At 39.0% G+C, this 20,068-nt stretch overlaps 1 protein-coding gene across 11 annotated transcripts in view; it reads left to right on the top strand.

Annotated features, from left to right (window-relative positions):
- Positions 1-20,068, top strand: part of Inpp4b (inositol polyphosphate-4-phosphatase type II B) — a 762,101-nt gene that overhangs the window by 535,885 nt on the left and 206,148 nt on the right. For all 11 annotated transcript variants that reach the window (XM_052167328.1, XM_052167331.1, XM_052167337.1 and 8 more), the window contains 2 exons: positions 2,669-2,741; positions 18,072-18,219. In XM_052167328.1, coding sequence (XP_052023288.1) covers positions 2,669-2,741; positions 18,072-18,219 — 221 coding nt within the window. The remainder of the gene's footprint in view (positions 1-2,668; positions 2,742-18,071; positions 18,220-20,068) is intronic.

The following is a 20,068-nucleotide window of genomic DNA, read 5'->3' as shown; positions in this document are numbered from 1 at the left end:
GGCTATTTAAAGCCACACAAAATCTGAATTATCTTCCTCTTGCTCCATCTTCATCCCCTCTCCCTTTTCTATCTCCTCCTTCTCCATTCTCCCCCAAACTTCTCAGCTCCACCTTCCCTTCCACTGCCCAATCACTGGCTCTAGCCTTTACAAGTGGGGAGAAGGTTCACAAGAAGTTACCTGTGTATATCATTGTGATTAACTCCTCTTCCTCAAAATACAAGCATGACCAGGGCTATCCACAGCACAGGCCAGGGCCTTCTGTTAGGAATCAGTGAGTAGCCTTTGATGACCAAGAGTCAGTGCTGCCTCTGTGGAGGAAAGTGGCATCTCAGAAGGACAGCCTGATCTCTGTGAACTCTGTATTTTGTTTAAAAGGTTTCATGTGAATTGCCCTGCTGCATTCTATTCTATTGAAGTGGCTATTGTCTATTTCATGGACATCTGTCACACACACACACACACACACACACACACACACACACATACACACTGCAAAGGCATTTTTATGCTAGTCTGAGATAGTTTGATCTGTCTCCAGCAAATCGACATGACATATTGACAAGGTGATTACTGTGTTTGTAAGTGAATTAACAGCTTTGTGTAAATGGAAATGAGTTGAGGTCCTGTTAGAAACAGGAGAAATGGCCTTAAGTAGGCTTACTGCATAAGTGTCCAGTGATTTCAAGATTTTTAAGTATGTACATCCCTACTCTAGCTAAGCATTAAGGAGGACCACATGTAGGCTTCTAGTTGATTGGAAAATCACTGAGAAGGCAAAAACTTCATAGTAACTCTTCTGTAAATAAAGAACTCAATAGAGTAACAGAAAACTGTATTTTTCTTTCCAACAAATGAGCTGAATAATGTATGTGATGTCACAATCAAGGCAGGGTTTGCTGTGATTAACAAAGACTGAATAGCTGCTTTCTTCTTCAAAACATTTACGGAGTGTGTATTTCTTTATTATTCAGGGTTCCATGTCTGAGCTTCTAGAAAGAACAGTCTCTGGGGAAAGGAAGAGGGGTAGAAATGAGGGTAAGGAGATGCACGTCAGGAAATAGCCCGAAGAATCTGGGTCAACGCCCTAGGGACAGTGATCAGAGGCTGTGGCCTCTTTCCTGCAGAGCCTAGCAGGACCTACACACAGATAACAGCTTCCCTTAGACTCTTTCAACTGAAGAACATTCTAGGCCTTTTATTTGTTTTATTTTGTTTATGTTACTTGCTGTAAAATTTCTCCCATACTTCTCCTCTCTTGGGTTAGAGATGAAGGAACATTAGTCTCTCACCAGCCCCTTGGGGCCAGAAGAATCTTGTTTCTTCTATTGATTATAGCTTCCTAGGAAGATGTGGGACAATTGTTTGAAGAACTCTCTTCCGCTAGGATGGACCAATGAGGTCATGTCACGTTCCTCTTTTATAACTTTTTCTTCTTCTGTCCAGAGAGTTCTTAGCTTCATCTGTTACAGATTCTCAATCATTGACTCTGCACATCAGGTTATTTATAATGTACCTCTTTATTATTTTTATGTTTTCATTTATAATATTTTTCAAATTTTATTATTCATTTTACAGCCTGACTGCAGCCCCTTCCTTTCCTGTCCTACCCTCATACCCCTCCCCCATTCCCCCATTCCCCCCCCCCCACCCTATGGCTACCAACTCACCCTGACACATCAAGTCACAGCAGGACTAAGTGCAACCTCTCCCACCAAGGCCAGACAAGGCAACCCAGCTAGGGGAAGGGATTTAAAAGCAGGCAATAGTCAGAGTGCCACACATACACACTCTCTAATTGTAAGGAGACCCACATGAGAACCAAGCTGCCCATTTGTTACATCTGTGTTAGGGGCTCTAGTCCAGCCTCGGCCTGCTCTTTGGTTAGTGGGTCAGTCTCAGAGTGCACCTGGGTCCAGGGTCTTTTACTCTCTCGGTCTTATAGTGTCCTTGATCCCCTCTAGCTTCCTAAATCCTCACTCAGGCTCCTTCCACAAGACTCTCCAACCTCTGCCTATTGTTTGGCTGTGGGTCTCTGCATCTTTTTCAGGCTGCTGGATGAAGCCTCTCAGAAGATAGTTATGCTAGATGTCTGTCTGATAGCATAACAGAGTATCACTAATAGTGTCAGGAGTTATATTTTTATTTATAATTATTTTATAATTATCTTTATTATTTAAAATGAGTGAGGGTTTACATTGTTTTACTAGAGACCTAGAATGTCTGTCCTATAAATGAGATGATTTGTTTTATTTAAATGTTTCCTTTACTTAAAATCTAGATAATGATATGCTGAAACTCACCAATGTGAAAGGAATACAAATATTTAGGTCCTTAACATGGTTCACTTTCATAAGAATGTAAATTTTATTTTTGTGCTTGATAATCATTTTCCTTTTTTAGTTATTCTGTAAGTGTCCTTTAACTAGCGCTAACATGTACTCTGTAATTAGTCCAAATGTATTACATATAAACATGAGTAAATAGTCATGATTTAAGTAAGCAGTGCAGTCAAGATGAAGCTAGAAACCATTTTAAACAAAATATTTGTATAAAACTCTTAAAACCAAATGTAGAGCCTTATATTGCTACAAACAAAAGTAAATAATTTCGTCTCTCATTTTATTATGTTAAAGTAAGATTGATTTTTGTTTCTGTTATGTTCCAGTGTGCACTAGTATATGAATCCACAGCACCAGAAAATCTGAGTGGGAAGGAAAACTTACCTTTTATGAATGCAGGTATGTAACTCGATCTTGGATACTTGTGTTAATGTTATATGAAGATAAATTTTAATTTCTTATGAAACCTATGATATTGAACTTGGACAGTATTTTCTCAAACATATTTTTGAGTCTTTAGTTTGTTCCATGCTTGAGGGAGCCAAGCATAATGGATTATTAATTTTCTCTTTTCATATAAAAAGAGGTTTAAAGGTGACCTTACATTCAGTTCTAAATATAGTTTTAAATTTCTTAATCCAGGTGATCTCAAGGGATGTACAGAAGGTAACATGTCAACAGCTTCCTTTAGTTCTCTTACATTAGGGAAAATGAGGCCAATTCAGTTAGTGTCCTAAAAGTTAGAGTTTTCAAATTTTAAAAACCCAAACAAAGTACTAGATCTTAAATAAGAAGTTCATTGTTTAGATTAAAAAAAACAAACAAAAAACTGCCTACCTACTTATCTACCTACCTTCTTACCTACCTACCTACCTACCTACCTACCTACCTACCAAGACACTCAAGAATTTGTCCTATGTGCCTTTGTCTTCCTTTATTTATTTGTCTATCTAAATTCAGTAGCTTTGGCATGAATCTGTTGAGTCCCCCTGTGGGAATTTTAATCATTAGAAAAAGGAAGCTACTGGCATTCTTCTCTGGGCTTTGCATTAATGTATTCTATGGAACTTGGCAGTTTGGAGTGAGTTATGGAGTCCTTAGTCAGAGGAAGAGAATGTCATATCTACAATATTCCATTTATATCTCTAGAGGAATTATTCACAATTCAGGAAGTTCTTATTTATTGTAAGATGCAAAAACCATTTACATAAATGTCTTCTCCCTCTCCTACCTTGATTATGAAGATGCAAAGTTGAAAGTACGTGTTGGGGATCTTGGGATCTGAAGCAAGCAGAGCTCAAGTGGAGCTTATGATAGGTCATTAACACAGCTCTGTAGGCACCTTAGCCGAATGAGAAAACAAAACACTCGAAGCCATAGCAAGAATCAGATATGTGAAGCTCTGTTAAAATTTGATTTTATAATTATATAATTCATACAATGAAATTAGAAACATCTTGGTTCCTTTTCACTGCTATGGGAAAATATTATAATCAGAAGCAACATAAGGAAAATTTCATTTGGGCTTACAGTTCCAGAGAGGTAAGAGCCCATCATGATCATGGCAGGGTCATATGGCATCAATCAGCTTTTGATGGCAAAAGTAGGAAGCTGAGAGATCACATCTTCATCCAAATGGGACGCATAGTGAAATGGAAGTACCATCAGTCTATGAAACTCTTAAATTCAATTCTTAGCCATGTATGTCCTCCAAGGCTCCACCTCCCCAAAGGTCCATAACTATCACAAATGCAACTAACGACTACGGACTGAGTTTCTGATACTTCAGCCTATAGATAGCATTTCTTATTTGACCTACCCACTGTGTCTCCTTATTTTTATTTATTTCAAGCAGAGTGGTAATAAGAAAGTTAAATTTCTTTGGGGAATAGGGAATAGGGGCAATTAACTTGGAGTACAAAGAAGCATGGCTGGGTGATTTCTTAGGGTTTCATCATTGTGAGAAACACCATGACCAAGGCAACTCTTATTAAGGAAAACATTTAACTTGGGCTGGCTTACAGTTTCCGAAGTTCAGTCCATTATCACTGTGGCAGGAAGCTTGACAGCTTGCAGGCAGTTGTGGTGCTAGAGAGGTAGCTGAGAGTTAGTTGGTTTTTTAGTTAGTACATTTTGATTAGCATGCAGCAAGGAGGGACTGTGTCACAATGAGCATAGCTTGAGTATATATAGGACCTCGAAGCCTGTCTCCATAGTGGCACATTGCCCTCCAACAAGGCCACCCCTACTCCAATAATACCACAATTCTTAATAGTGCCACTCTCTATGGGCCAAGCATTCAAACATCTATGAGGGCCATTCCTACTTATGTCTTACAGAGTCATGGGGTTGGGTGTTCCTGTTTTGTTTTTTTTTCTTTTATTTTTATTTATTCGATATATTTTTTATTTACATTTCAAATGATTTCCCACTACCCTGTTCTGGTATTCCTCTATACTGCTGCACTGAGTCCTTCCAGAACCAGGGGCCACTCCTCCGTTCCTCTTGGACATCATTTAATATGTGGATTATATCTTGGGTATTCCACATTTCTAGTCTAATATCCACTTATCAGTGAGTGCATACCATGATTGATCTTTTGAGACTGGGTTGCTTCACTTAGTATGATGTTCTCCAGTTCCATCCATTTGACTAAGAATTTCATAAATTCATTGTTCCTGATGACTGAATAGTACTCCATTGTGTAAATATACCACATTTTTTTTTTATCCATTCCTCGGTTGAGGGACTCCTGGGTTCTTTCCAGCTTCTGGCTATTACAAACAGGGCTGCTATGAACATAGTGGAACATGTGTCCTTATCGCATGCCAGGGAATCCTCTGGGTATATGCCCAGGAGTGGTATAGCAGGGTCCTCCGGAAGTGTCATGCCCAGTTTTCTGAGGAACCGCCAAACTGATTTCCAAAGTGGTTGTACCATCTTGCAATCCCACCAGCAGTGGAGGAGTGTTCCTCTTTCTCCACATCCTCACTAACACCTGCAATTTCCTGAGTTTTTAACCTTAGCCATTCTAACTGGTGTAAGGTGAAAGGACACTGTCTAAAGGACAAAACATCAACCAACAGATTGGGAAAGGATCTTCACCAACCCTAAATCCGACAGAGGGCTAATATCTAATATATACAAAGAACTCAAGAAGGTAGACCCCAGAGAACCCAATAACCCTATTAAAAAGTGGGGTACAGAGCTAAACAAAGAATTTTCACATGAAGAACTTTGGATAGCTGAGAAGCACCTTAAGAAATGTTCAACATCATTAGTCATTAGGGAAATGCAAATCAAAACAACCCTGAGATTTCACCTCACACCAGTCAGAATGGCTGAGGTTAAAAACACCCTGAGTTAAGTTACATAACAAAAGCACCTCTGCCTCTTAAGGGTAGACAGGTTTTTGTGGTGTTGAAAGATTCTTGCACTGTTAAATTTAGAGCACTGTTGTCTTGTTAAATTAAATTAAGAGGACAGTCAAAGCCCAGGCTCCCAGAACTGGTGTCAAAGCTTAGGCTTGCCAAAGAGAAATGTGTCCCCACCTGGAATTCAGCCTCTTTACACATCAATGACCAATTATCCCCCAACCTTCCAGCAAACTTAGGCTCCTGTTTTCTTTAGTCTGTGTGCACTTTATGCATAAACACAAGTTTATGCTTGTGTGTACATGTGTGGGCAGGTGTACTCTCCTGTGCACCTTTGTTTCCAGGCCAGAGGTGGGCTACACATATCTTCCTTTGCTTCTCTCCACTTCATTTTTTTTTGAAACAGGTTTGACACTGAATCTATGGCCTGTTTCTTCTAGACTGGTTTATATCAGGTGCCTGGAACTGGCAGGCCTGTCTTGCCCCTGTCAGATTTTCCCCAGGAGTAGGGCTATAGGTACATTCAACCACTCTTAGTGCTTTAATTCAAATCCAAGCCCACAAGCCTGTGCAGTGAGCATCTTACCCATTGAGACATGTCCCCAGATCTAAATTCTTTTTGACTCTTAAAGGTTTGAATTGACTGCAGCTCCGTTTTGCTTTTGAGAATTTCCCATCTTTTTTCAAAACATTTCATAAACATGTTCATTTGATGTAATTGATGTGGAGCCAAATACAAACCCTTAGTCCTTTGTAACTACATGTTTCAGAAATTCTCATTTGCATTAAAATGATTTAAAAATTTTGTTGAGAGGGCAATTCCCTCTATATTTATTAATTATCACATATCCATATACATCTATTTCTAAAGAGTACTTCATTGTCTGAATGTTTCTTTTAGGATGTTAAATCAGACTGGCTAACGACCCTGTTATGAATTTCTGGCTGTCAGTAAATTTTAGTTTTGATATTGTACCTTCCTAGCATACATCCCTCTTTCTCAAGCAATGAAATTAGCTCTTTTTCTTTAGAGACTACTGCTGTGTTGTATATTAAAATGTACACTGACTGCCCTTCTTATTCTGAGAGGGCTCAGGTATCACACAGTGGTGATTCCTAGGAGTATAAGTTGAATATACACAAATATAAGGGATGTCCACTGTCACTCATGAATATATAGAGGCTATCTTCCTATTTATGGAATTTATTATTTCTTGATTCAGAGATAAACTATACCTTCTTAATATCTATCTACTTCTTTCTTCACAAAATACAATTCAACCATTTTCTCTTCTTGGCAGGTGAGGTAAATCACCAGCTACTACAGATGGACTTTTTCTGTCTTTTCATTTTAAAATTTATTACATACATTAACAAACATGGGAAATTTTTGTTTTTCCCTTAAATATTGCAAATTTAATATTGCAAAATTATGTTTGATAATAATTCTTTCTGTGGACATAATAACAATCTTCCATCCTGTAGTACTGACCCACCCACTTATTAGTAAAGTAAAATTTAGTTTTTAAATATAATTTTCAGTGCTAGTGAATACACAGCTTTGAGATTTCAAGTGAATCAGATAAAACAGCCAGTTCTTACATATGGTCTTTAAAGGTAATCCTCAACCAGAGGAGAGGGAGGGAGCGAGGGAGGGAGAGGGGGAGGGGGACAGGGAGGAGAAGAGGGAATGGAAGAGGGGGAGGGGAAGAGGGAGTGGAAGAGGGGGAGGGGAAGAGGGACTAGAAGAGGGAGAGGGGGAGGGGATGAGGAGAGGAAGAGATTCATTCTTTCAGCTTCCTTGGAAATCAGTTCCAAGCTTCAAAAATGGAGTGACTTGGAATCTTGATAGATGTATTTCCCCTCAAGACTCTGAAAAAACATAAAACACCCAAAACTAGCTTTCTTTGTATAAGGATGGCCATTAGCCAGTGATGGCACACATGGAAATAGAAGGTGCTGAGAGCAGCAAGATGCTTAGGACTCCTGAGAATAAGAAGAGAACACCTGAATCAGCAATGCATTCCTTCCTTACTCTCCAGTGTGTAAGACACTCCAGATACAGAATACAATAGGGAACTGATAATTCCTCTCAGGCCATATTCTTTCTAGATCTTATGCTTCTGATATCAGATAATTGCATTTAAGTGTGTGTGTGTGTGTGTGTGTTGAGACAATGCCTTGCTCTGTAGCCCAGGCTATCTCAGGACTCAAAATCCTTTGCCCCTGCCCTTGGCTTACCCATATGCAAGTTATAGACAAGTTCCACATTTAGCATTCATCTGGTTTACATGTTTCTTTACAATGTAATTGTACTGCACAGAACCTCAGAACTAAGCTAAACATTGGTGTCTTTATTCTACTCACTAAGACCCTAACTATAGCTCAGGATGCTTTATGGTTGTAAACACATTCACCCCGTTCATTCTGTGTGCTCATGAATTCCAACCAAAAAAAATCAGCTCTTCATTTTTCTTCCTCTTATTGATTTTACCCAGAATAAAACTGTTACCTTGTCAACTATAAAATAACACTATTTTATGTCAGCAATATTGCTTTTTTTATACTAGTTAAAATGATCTGTGTCTGTGTAACTGTTATTCTGTAATTATAAAACTTGGGGCTATTTTGACATAAAGCACTGGACTTTTTCCTGTTTTTTTTTTTTTTTTTTATTTTTCACTATAGCATCCCGTCACACATCTTGTACTTTGCCTGTGTTCACCCTCAGTGTCCCTTCTTGCCCCCCTCCCCCGCCTTCTCTACTTCCCTCAGAGTTTCCTGTCTACTTCCATAGTTTCTTCTTGTCACCTGTCAGGTGCCTTTGTCCTTTGCCATTTTCAGAATCCAATGCAATCAATGCAGGATTCTCCAACTATTTTCAGTTAGTGTGTGCTAATATATTTATGCTGTTAATCAGATTCATGAGAAGGGTAGATTTCATGTGATCAGTGGTACCATCTTGTCAATGCCTTTAAATGGTTTAACTCTGTGCTCTGTTTATCTCCTCTCTTGTCTGCCTCAGACAAAGTTAGATAATCAAGGAAGGAAAATGGTGTTGTCTGAGCAGAAGAGTTTTGTGTAAAGCTATGCAGAACATTCTCAGCCATGGTTAATCTTCCCACCATGCTGAAGCTGTGTGCTTTAATAAGCAAGGCCTTTAGTTTTGCCCCGCTTTTCTTGCCTTCCCATCTCAGACCACACAACGGTTAGTGCTTTCTCTCCTCACCTCAGGAGGAAAGTGATGTTGGCAACATATGAGTTGCATTTTTGTGGAACATACCTTGAGCACTGGAGCAGTTACAGAGAGGAAACCAACAAACCTGCCCACTCCTCCCTAGCCTGCAAAGAATGCTCCCATCCCATGTTATCAAGCAGCAGAGTATAAGATTCCCAGTATCGTGACCAATTTCTTGAAGCAATAAATTATAAAGAGAAAGGTAACTTTGACTCTTAGGTTTGGATTGTGTAGTCCAAGGTAAAGTAGCATCATTTGTACTGGGTCTCTGACTTGATTGACGCATGGTGGGAACACATGGAGCAAATGCCTCACAGTGAGTCAAGAAGTAGCAGGAGAAGGGAAAGGGACCAGAAATTAGAGTTTCCTATTTCCTTTGGAGCCAATGTCTCCAGTCTTCAATGACCAAAGGATCGTCAATAAGGTCTCATTTCTTAAATTTTCTATTATCTCCCATTAGCACTACCTGAGGGTCACTCATTTTACACAAGGACCATCAGAAGACATTTATGACATCTAAACAGACAGTACAGTTGTATACTAACAAACCATGGGACACATGTAGTACAAATTAGACCATTAGAAGGAAAAGGTGGTAGACTTTGAGGAAGATTTCTTGGAGAAAAAGTCAATTCATATGAATTTTATATGATTTTATATGAATGCTAACTAGAACTACTAGAAAAGGGGTGGGGATATCATTTGAGACAGATAAATGCTTTGAACAGAGGCATACTAATAAGTAACTTTTTCTCTACCTAATATGTGAACTACCTGTCAATTTTTCCAATTGCATCCTCCCTTGACCTTCACAGGATAGACAGAGCTGAAATATATCCCTTTCTCTGACCACACAAGGTCTAAATCCAAATCTGTAGCCTGCATTCACCAAGTGATAGCTTTGGAGTCATTTATTTGTTTATTCTTTATAATGGTGTCTGTTATAGTTTTCTATTGTTCTTGGCCTTGAATCAACAATTGGAAGACCAAGAATCCTTGATGAGAGAAGCAATGTCGCCTAACTCAGCTTAGAACCAATGATGACAGCACAATTTAGATGCCACAGTGAGATACATTCTCTAGATAAAGGTCACTATGGATTTCTCAAGAATTAAGTTTTATCATTAAGTTTAAAAAATATATTCATATGCATGTATTTGTGTATATATGTACTGTGGATATATGTACTTGGTACAGGTGACTGCAAAGAACAGAAACATCGGATTCCCTGGAACTGGAGTTATAGGCAGCTGTGAGCTGTGAAGTATGGGTAGTTACTCTTAATCACTGATCCATCTCCAGTTCTACGAACTTAATCTTTGAAGAATTTATATCACACATGCTGCCTTTTGTTAAATTGATACTACTATGTTGTGTTGTTTTTCTTTTCTTTTCTTCTTCTTGGTGGCAATTTCCCCTCCTTCAGCTCCTCCAAGTCCCTCCTCATCTCCCTCCCCTCTGCTCCAGATGCACTCCTCCATTTCCCTTCAGAAAAGAGCAGGCCTTCCAGAGATATCAAACAAATATGGTACAACTAGTTACAATAAGACTAGGCACATACACTTATATCAAGGCTGGACATAGCAATTCAGTAAGGGGGAAAGCAACCTGAAAGCAGGTAAAAGAATATGAGACAGCCCCCACTCCCACTGTTAGGAGTTCCACGGGAACACCAAGCTACACAACCGTAGCGTATAGGCAGAGGGCCTAGCTCACACCCACCCAGGCCCCATGACTGCTGCTCCCATCTCTGTGAGCCGCCATGCACCCTGCTTAGTAGATGCTGTGGGCCATGTGCTTGTGGCGACCTCCACACAAAGGCATCTCTCTCCTTCTCTGTTCCTGTTTCTCAGCTCTCATGTGTCTTACTTTCCCTCCTTGTCAGTGTTTCCATTATTCTGTTTAAAGTGTTCAGTTCTTGTCCAATCTAATAAGAGCTGAGCTAAATTTCAGGTATGCAAAGATCTAAGATAATTTTGAGTACCACTTGGTACCCATTTGAATTACATGGCCCTACCTTAATAATATAGGTCACCATTTACAGAGGAGGCAGGATCTGTGCAATCAACTGGAAAAAAAAAAACAAAGGCATTAAACAACTGTATAATTATACAGAATAAATGGATTCCTATGAAGTTTCCACAGAACAGTAATGTATTCATTTTGAAAGACCCCAAAACCAGTGAATTCAGATCCTATTTAGGTAAATCATCTTACCCTGCCCCTGAGACACAGGAGGGGAGTCAAGATGAACATAGATGTGCTTCCCCTGGAGAAATGTATGAAGAGAACATGATGAACTAATAGTGCTTTCTGGCAATCCTTTGGACCCTGGGTCACACTTCACAATCCAGCTGCCCCACCTGTAACCCCTCATTCTTCTTTATTTCCAGGAAGAGCTATGAGGGAAGCGTCTCTGATGATTGTGATTTGTCTTTTTGCTCCAGGTTGTTGAAACAGTACGTGTTTGCATGCTATCTGTCTTGGCTTTGTCGAATGTTTCCTTGGCATCTTTACGTTGAATTACTCAAAACTGTCAAAGCTTGGCTTTCATAATTGATGAATCCCAGGAAAAGCAGGTGGCATGCCACCTTTCGTCACACTCCTGTTTCAGAGTCTGGGAGAGATGATACAGACATTTGAATAGAGATGCTAAAGTGACAGAAATCTTCCATTTGCTCTCTGCTCCTGTGTCTGTCTGAGGCTGGACCTCAAGGGAGTAATGTATCAGTTGAGATCTGGACCTGTTTACAGTGACACTTGGTAAATGATCAAGAAACATGGCTCAATGCAAAACAACAGCTCAAGAGCTTTTCTCCTTGTGCAACTTGTCACATGGTATTTTTAACCTTTGCTTTGGAAAAAGCGTAAGAGACATGGAAATGAGAATACATATAAGGGGGCCTTAAAAGCTGACTCGTACAGGACTAGAAAGACAGCCCAGCAGTGTGGAGCACTTACTGCTCTTACAGAGAATCTGAGTCTGGTTCTCAGCACCCACATCAGGCATCTCACAACTGCTCATAGCTACAGTTCCAGAGAAGCCAACCCCATTTTCCAGCCTCCACAGGCACCTGCATCTATAGGATGCATCTGAACCCAAGCATGCACATGTACACATAACATAAACATGGCGATATTTTCTAATTAATTAACCCCAGTGGTGGGTTTGCTACCCGCGCCAATGGTTTGTGTTTCTTTTCTTTTCTTTCTTTTTTTTTATTTTTGAGATTGTTTTTTTCTTTTTTTCTTTTCTATATTCTTTGTTTATATTCCAAATAACTTCCCCTTTCCCAGTTCCCCCCTTCCCATAAGTTCCATAAGCCCTCTTCCCTCTGCCCTTTCTCCAATCACCCCCTCCCATTTGTCTGTCCTGGTACTCCCCGGTTTGTGTTTCTGAATGAAACACACACACACACACACACTTTAATTATAATATGCCTTATAAAGCTTAATAGCAAGGCTGCTGCCTAATCCCCACGTGGTTCATCCAGAGTTATTACTTACTAATTTCTGTCTTCTATCTTGGCTGCTCTGGACCTAGGGCCTCCCCAACGGGGCAGCCCTCAGGGCTGCATTCTCCTGGCTCTTCACATGGTAGCCCTGCCTCTCTGTCCTGCACTCTTCCCAGGCGTGGCCACCCTCCTCTCCTCCATATGCTCATGGAACAGTGGATCTCCCGGGGGAGATCCTTCCCTCCTTCTCCTCTCTTGTGGTTCCAAGCCTGGGAAATTCGAAAAATCCACCTCTATTTGTCCTTCCCAGCTATTGGCTGAAGGCATTTTTATTTGCCAGTCAGAACCAATTGGGGTTAGTGTGCAGACACTTGTGTGAGCAGTTTCCCCTGCACTCAAATTAACTTTAGAATACAAGCAGCTGGGGGAGGGGGGGGAGCAGCATTTCCCCACTGCAAGTGTTAGCTTTGCTCCAGAGCTAAGGTGCTCAGGCAGGGAGAGGTTTTCCCAAAGTGTTACAGCTCTGAAGGAAAAGGTATCACCCTGGTAGTCTGGAACCAAGGAAAATATCTCAAAGTCACACCATACAACAAATTTTACACAAGAAGAAGGGAAAAAAAGAAAAACAGGATGATAGCTTCCTCTGCTTGGGCAAGAAACAGCAGGGAGATGAACAAAACAGGGGTTTATACAGTGTTTCTTGGAATGTGAGGTGGAACAGAGCTTTCAGGATAGCGATTTTCAGGGTGGGTATTGATGGGGTCTCAAGTTCAGAGCTTGGAATGAGCCCAGGGATTGAAGGGATTGATGGAATTTAAAGTCCAGAGCTTGGGATTTTTACTCTGTAAAGCAGGGACTGGGTCCAGCCATTAGAGCAGTTAGAGTGCTCTGTGGGTAGAACCTAATGGTTGGATGTCCTCAGGAGAGGGCCCTAGACACTCACATGTCTTTAGGGACTTATGTGTTGCATACTATTATTAAGGGTGTAAGCCTGTTGCACAGCCAAAAAAAAATTAAACAAAAGGCATAATGGAAATTCAGAGTGCCAGGTCTTACTCATGCATTCATTTACACATCCAATGCTTGTAGAATGGATGGAAAAATAGTAGACACACTCAGTGTCTGGGTCCACTGTGAATGTCTAATGCAACTATCACCTTGCTTTCTTTTCTTTGAGGATATGAAAACTGTCATTATCAACACAGCTAACAACTGAGTTCAGTTCATAGTATCTTATATTTTGTTTTGTTTTCATTGCACAGAATGTTATAGTGGTTAAAGATCAGGTGATATCTATCTATATTTCTTTCTATCTTTCTATCTATCTATCTATCTATCTATCTATCTATCTATCTGTCTGTCTGTCTGTCTGTCTATCTCTATCTATCTATCTATCTATCTATCTATCTATCTACCTGTCTGTCTGTCTGTCTGTCTATCTATCTATCTATATCTATCTATCTATCTATCTATCTATCTATCTATCTATCTATCTATCTATCTATCTATCTATCTACCTGTCTGTCTGTCTGTCTATCTATCTATCTATCTATCTATCTATCTATCTATCTGTCTGTCTGTCTGTCTGTCTGTCTATCTATCTGTCTGTCTGTCTATCTGTCTGTCTGTCTAGTTTCTCTATTATTTAGTTTGTTTATTCACTTTACATCCTCATCAATGCCCACCTCCCTGTTTCCCCTCACACATTCCTTTTCCATCCCCCTCTGTTTCTCCTCTGAGAGGGTGGAAGTCACCCTGACTATCCACCCCCTCCTGGCACATCAAGTTTCTACAGGGCTAGGCTCAAACCCATGATCCATTGCATGGTATTCTATGATATAGAGGAGGTATCCTTGCCTGAGATGTAATATCATCAAGGAAAGTTGTTGAATTAAGTTGAATTGCAAAGAGGATCTTGTCATGTGATAGTTGGCTTCCTGTCCTTGTGACAAAACACCTGAGCAATTGAATGAAGGACTTTATTTTGGCATGGTCAATTGGCTTCAATATTATCGGGGCTGTGGAAAGACAGACTATAGTGAGGAGTGTGTGAGGAGCAAAATGGCTCAACTCCTTGTAGCAGAAAGCAGAGGAACAGAGGACGTGTGACTGAGAGTCCTCAGGACAGACAGACAGACCATCAGTGACTGTGCCATCTTTCCACAGGGCCACTGGCTGGCAACCTAGTCTATAAGAGAGACATTCCAGATGTAAATCATAGCACATCACGTCAGTGTTCTGAGATTGGCAAATATATAGTTTGAGTTTGCTTTGGAAAACCTGAGTCTCAAATTTCAGCCCCCAACTATATAAGGTAGATAGGAGACATTCATGGAGTTTTCTCTCATGAATGACTTGCCAGAATTGTGTGTGTGTGCATATGTGTGTATGTGTGTGTGAGAAAGAGAGAGAGAGAGAGAGAGAGAGAGAGAGAGAGAGAAAGAGAGAGAGAGAGAGAGAAAGAGAGATTCTTGGAGTAGTTTCTGTTCATGAGTGACTTGCCAGAATTGTGTGTGTGTGTGTGTGTATACATATGCTTGTATATATATACATACACACACACACACATATATATATGCTTGTGTGTGTTTGTATATATGAGTGTGTTCTATGTATGAGTGTGTTCTATGTGTGATTGTATATATGTATACTGGGTACATAGTGTGTGTATTTGCACATGTGTATGTATATTAGCATGCACATCTGTGTTTTCTGTGTGTTTGTGGGAATGTGTGTTTTTTTGTGTGTTTGTATTTATAATTTTGTATGTGTGTATTGCATGTGTTGTATGTGTGTTTGTGTATGTTCATATATATGAGTATGGGATATGTTTATATATGTGTGTGGTATGTGTATATGTATGTGTGTATTATGTATGTTTATGCATATGTGTGTTGTACATATATATAGTTTTGGCATGTATGCATATATATATATTTGTGTGTGTATTGCAAGTATGTATTTTATATGTGTTTGTGTTTAGTATATATTTATGTATTTGTGTTGTGTGTATATGTGTATGCATGTGCTTGTGTGTGTGGTATATGTGTATATTTATGTGCATGTGTGTATATGTGCATGTGTTTGTGTATGAATGTGTGATCATGCATATTTTGTTGTTGTTACAAGGTTCTTCCAACACCATCAGCAGCTCTGTTGACTCTGTGGATATTATGGTGTGTGCATAATGATCAGAGGAGACTTTCTACTGCTCAGTAATCAAAATGTCCTTGTTTTCTGCTTAATTTTTTTCAGCATAGGTTAATATTTAGAAAACATGAAGAATATTAAAATGAAAAAAAACCCCAAACAAAAATGTTCAAAAGATGAAGGATTGGGTTGGGGCTCAACAGAGACAGTAGCGAGCTTGGCTTCATGTTTTCTTACAGAACTTAAAATCTAAACTTTATAAAAAAAATAATTACTGATATTTAAAGGGCAAGAAATATCCAAGGAGCTTTTGTGCTTGTGAGACAGCTTCATAATTCCAAAGAGCGAGGTTTGAAGCACAAGAAGTGGTTATATAATAACTGATTAACATTTTCATACATTAGTAGGAAATCTTTTAGACATTTTGGGTGTCAAGGTTTTGTTTTACAACAAATAAAAATACATCACATTTCTAAACTCAGTCTGTGTGTAAGAATTTATAAGATCTTGCCAAATACAATTAAACCTTAGTAGCCTTTTATTGAGTTCAGTACATGTTTCCTTTTTCTTTTTAAAGTCTTAGAGATAGGATAATAGAAGTCTTAGAATTTTTTCTTTAATCTCTGAAACACTTTTACTTTAACAATGAATGAGATGGAGTAGTTTCTGGCTGTAAGTTCTCATATTCTTCTTTCAGATGAAAAATATAGTAAACTGAGTATTTGTGATGTAATCAAATTGATAAAAATTGAAATAATCATGAAAATGTTGAATCAATAACCTCTTTGAGCATGCAGTTCTAGATTTTAAGTTATTTTCTCATTATGCCGGAAAAAGCAGCTGCTTCATGACTTTGCCTGTTTGGTAGAAAATGAGCCTTCTTTCTAATTCTTAGCCTGGGTATAGAAGTATTTCAGAAGACTTGAATTTGTTGGTTTGAAAATGTGATATTTGGAGAAAGCAGAGCTATGTCAGTGGATAAGAACACTACTCACTGGACAAGCATAAGAAGCTGACGTCACACCTCAGCATTCACATACAAGGCCAGATATCGCCATGTCTCTGCCTAGCCAGCGCTGGGCAGCAGGGGGAGAAACAGCATTGCTGGGCGCTTACTTCCTCCTAACATATGGTGAGGTTCAGTAAGAGACACTGTCTCCATCAAATAAGGCAGTGAGTGATACAAAAGGATACCTGATGTCCTCTTCTGCACTCTGAGAGCCCACGCACACGTTTACTCCATGTACACACATGCACATATAACCCATATTGCATGCACACAAAGTAGTGACATTTGGAATAAAGCTTTTGGTAAGTCATATACATATTCATAAGGATAGTGTTCAGAGTTTCCATTTGAGAATAGGTGTTTGCAGAGGATGGGTGTGAATATTCTCATTCAGTGCTAAGGAAAGACTTTTTAAAAAAAAAAAATCTTTTCTCAAGTAGCAGATTAGATATGGTATTCTCACTGAATTTTAAAGATTTGAAAGACCTTTCCCTTGTTACGCCAATGGCAATATGATCCATGTGCTCAAAATCACTTAAAATTTGATAAATTCACTTCAGCTAATATCAACTAATAGTCTTAATCAGCTTTATCAGTAAGCTGGAGTCGACTCACTCCATATACTTACCTGACTGGTCATATCTGATGTTGTCCTGCCATTAAGCTTTAGTGTATGAGTGTCACAGTGGTATCATTGTCCGCTATAAATTGGAAGTGAATCCTGCCTGTAAGTGTATGTTTTGGGAGTGTGTGGTGAATTTGGAATTCATGAAGAAGTCCCAAGTATAATGTTAATGTCTAACCATTATGCTCTTTTCCTGAATTTTTGGTCGTATGATATATAGTTGTTCTTTAAACACTGGCTTCCCAATGTCAAGGATTTGGTTCTGATAATATATTGGTTCAGGGGTTCTGGAAAGTGTGATATTGACTTATTAATATTTTAAGACATGTATAATATTGAATTTAATAGGTCTTAAGCTAAAGAAATAAACCTTTCTGATATATGAAAATTTTTACCAGTATGGCCTTTTGAAAAAGAATTTTAAGTATTCATAATGTAACATGTATATTGCCACTTATTTAAGAACAAAGTAAAATAATCAGAGAAGGCTCATAAACGTGCTCCAAAGTGTGTTTTATGTGTATGTGCTGGTATTTTCATCTGTATTTATAGGTGTGTATGTTCCATAAAGCATTTAAGGAAAAAGAAATGAATAGGTAGTGAACAACCACCATAGTTATATTACCTAATTGAATTTTTAGGCATTCTTATCAAACTTCACAAAAGGTTTGAGTTTCAGAAGCTAACAAGAAAATATGATGTTATAATGTAAAGCATATACAAGTCTTAAAATCCAGATACATTAATTCTGATAGGCAGTATTGTAATTTATTAAATGGTAAACAAAACATTTCTCTGATTGATGGTTTTTTGACTGGCTTCATGTGATGCTGATCGGCTAATAATGTAACTACTGCCTTTTCTTTCTCCTTGCCCAGTGCTAAGGAATCCTGTGTGTAAACTGTATAGATTCCCCACGTCTGACAATAAGTGGATGCGAATCCGTGAGCAGATGTCAGAAAGTATTCTTTCTTTTCATATTCCTAAGGAATTGATTTCCCTTCACATAAAGGAAGACTTGTGTAGGTAAGAGAAATTAATCATCTCTCACATTTCCTTAAGTCATTTATTTTCTTTTTGTGCTGATTCAAGATATTTAATATGTACCTCATGTGATGTTTCTTGAAATATGCAAATTGAGAAATGATCACATTGAGTAAATAACACATACATCACCTCACATACCTGTCAATGATCTACTTTTTTGGGGGTTTTTCATCATGTATGATCACAAGATAATCTTGACCTTCACTATACCCACTCTGGTGAGCAGTAGTCCTACGAGGCTCTGAATCACTTGAAATAAGTCTGGTGGAAATTGAGATGCTCAGAGACTACACAGCGCACAGGAATCTTGAGTTATTTTTTTTTCAAAACTATTATTTTTAATTTATTTACATTTCAAGTGTTATCCCCTTACCTGAGTTTCCCCAGAAACCCCTTATCCCATCTCCCCTCCCCATGCTTCTATGAGGGTATTCCTCTACCCACCCACCCACTCCCGCCTTCTCACCCTTGGTTTCCCTACACTGGGCCATCTATCTATCCTTCATAGAACCGAGATCCTCTCCTCACATTGTTGCCTGTCAAGGCCATCCTCTGCTACATATGCAGCTGGAGCCATGGGTACTATTTGGTTGGTGGCTTAGTCCCTGGGAGCTCTGGGAGGATATGGTTGGTTGATATTGTTGTTCTTCCTATGGGGTTGCAACCCCCTTCAGCTCCTTCAGTCCTTTCTCTTAATCCTCCACTGGGGACCCCACACTCAGTACAATGGTTGGCTGTGAGCATCCAACTATGTCTTTATTACTCTGACAGAGTCTCTCAGGAGACATCTATATCAGGTTCCTGTCAGCTTTGGAATCTTGAGTTCTTAGAACCTGCAAATTCATGCAACTTAATGATGGGGCCTTAACATTCTGGATATGCAGATCTCTCTCCATCTCTCTCTCTCTCTCTCTCTCTCTCTCTCTCTCTCTCTCTCTCTCACACACACACACACACACACAACTATATCTATCTATCTATCTATCTATCTATCTATCATCTATCATCTATCCAACTTTTTAGACCTAGTTAAAATTGACTTCAACTACTTCTTTACTTTTACTTTTACCACTTCCAATATAGAGGATCTTACATTTAAAACCCTGGGGCTCAGAAGACAGTTCAAGTGTTTTCTGTGAAAGCAGAAGGAACTCAATGTAGTCCCCAATGGCCATGCAAAAGTCAAACAAACAGACAAACAGGGGGCATAAACTGCAATCTCACTAATGGGGAGGCAGGGCCAGTGTTGAAGTTCCAGGTTCTGAAAGAAATTCTGTCTCTGAAGAAAAGGCAGAGGGTGACTGAAGAATACAGCAAGTATAGACCTTTGCTCATCTACACACTCTGTGTGTGCAAATGCAGGAGTACACCACACCACACACACAATGGAAGATGTGATGTTATTTTGTATCTTCGGTTACATTTCACATGCAAAGCTTTGGAGTGAATAACTACTACAAGCTCTGACTCATGGCTTTACCTCATCTGTTTAGGATTTCTTGTTCTTTGGCTCCTATTTAAATTAAGGAAGAGAAGCTTTGTCTATAGATGAGCTTAGCAAGGCTTTTAAACACTTGTTGATTTAAAAAGCATTTAAGATAACTGATACAACATGTTAATTGAAAGTCTTTTTTTAACAAGGAAGCCAAATCAATTTCTATAATAACAGAGGAGGATTTGTGAGTTTATTGGTTTGTAAGAGAATCTCTGAACCATGACTAATTAGATAATCCATTTCTCTGTCTTTTAAATGAGCCTGTAATGACTTAAAAATGCAAAATACTATATCATAAGAAACACCTTATAGGCCCCAAATCTCAGATAGCTG

The sequence above is a fragment of the Apodemus sylvaticus genome, chromosome 21 (genome assembly GCF_947179515.1).
Source record: "Apodemus sylvaticus chromosome 21, mApoSyl1.1, whole genome shotgun sequence".
Classification (NCBI taxonomy): domain Eukaryota; kingdom Metazoa; phylum Chordata; class Mammalia; order Rodentia; family Muridae; genus Apodemus; species Apodemus sylvaticus.
This window is presented reverse-complemented; position numbering and strand designations above follow the sequence as displayed.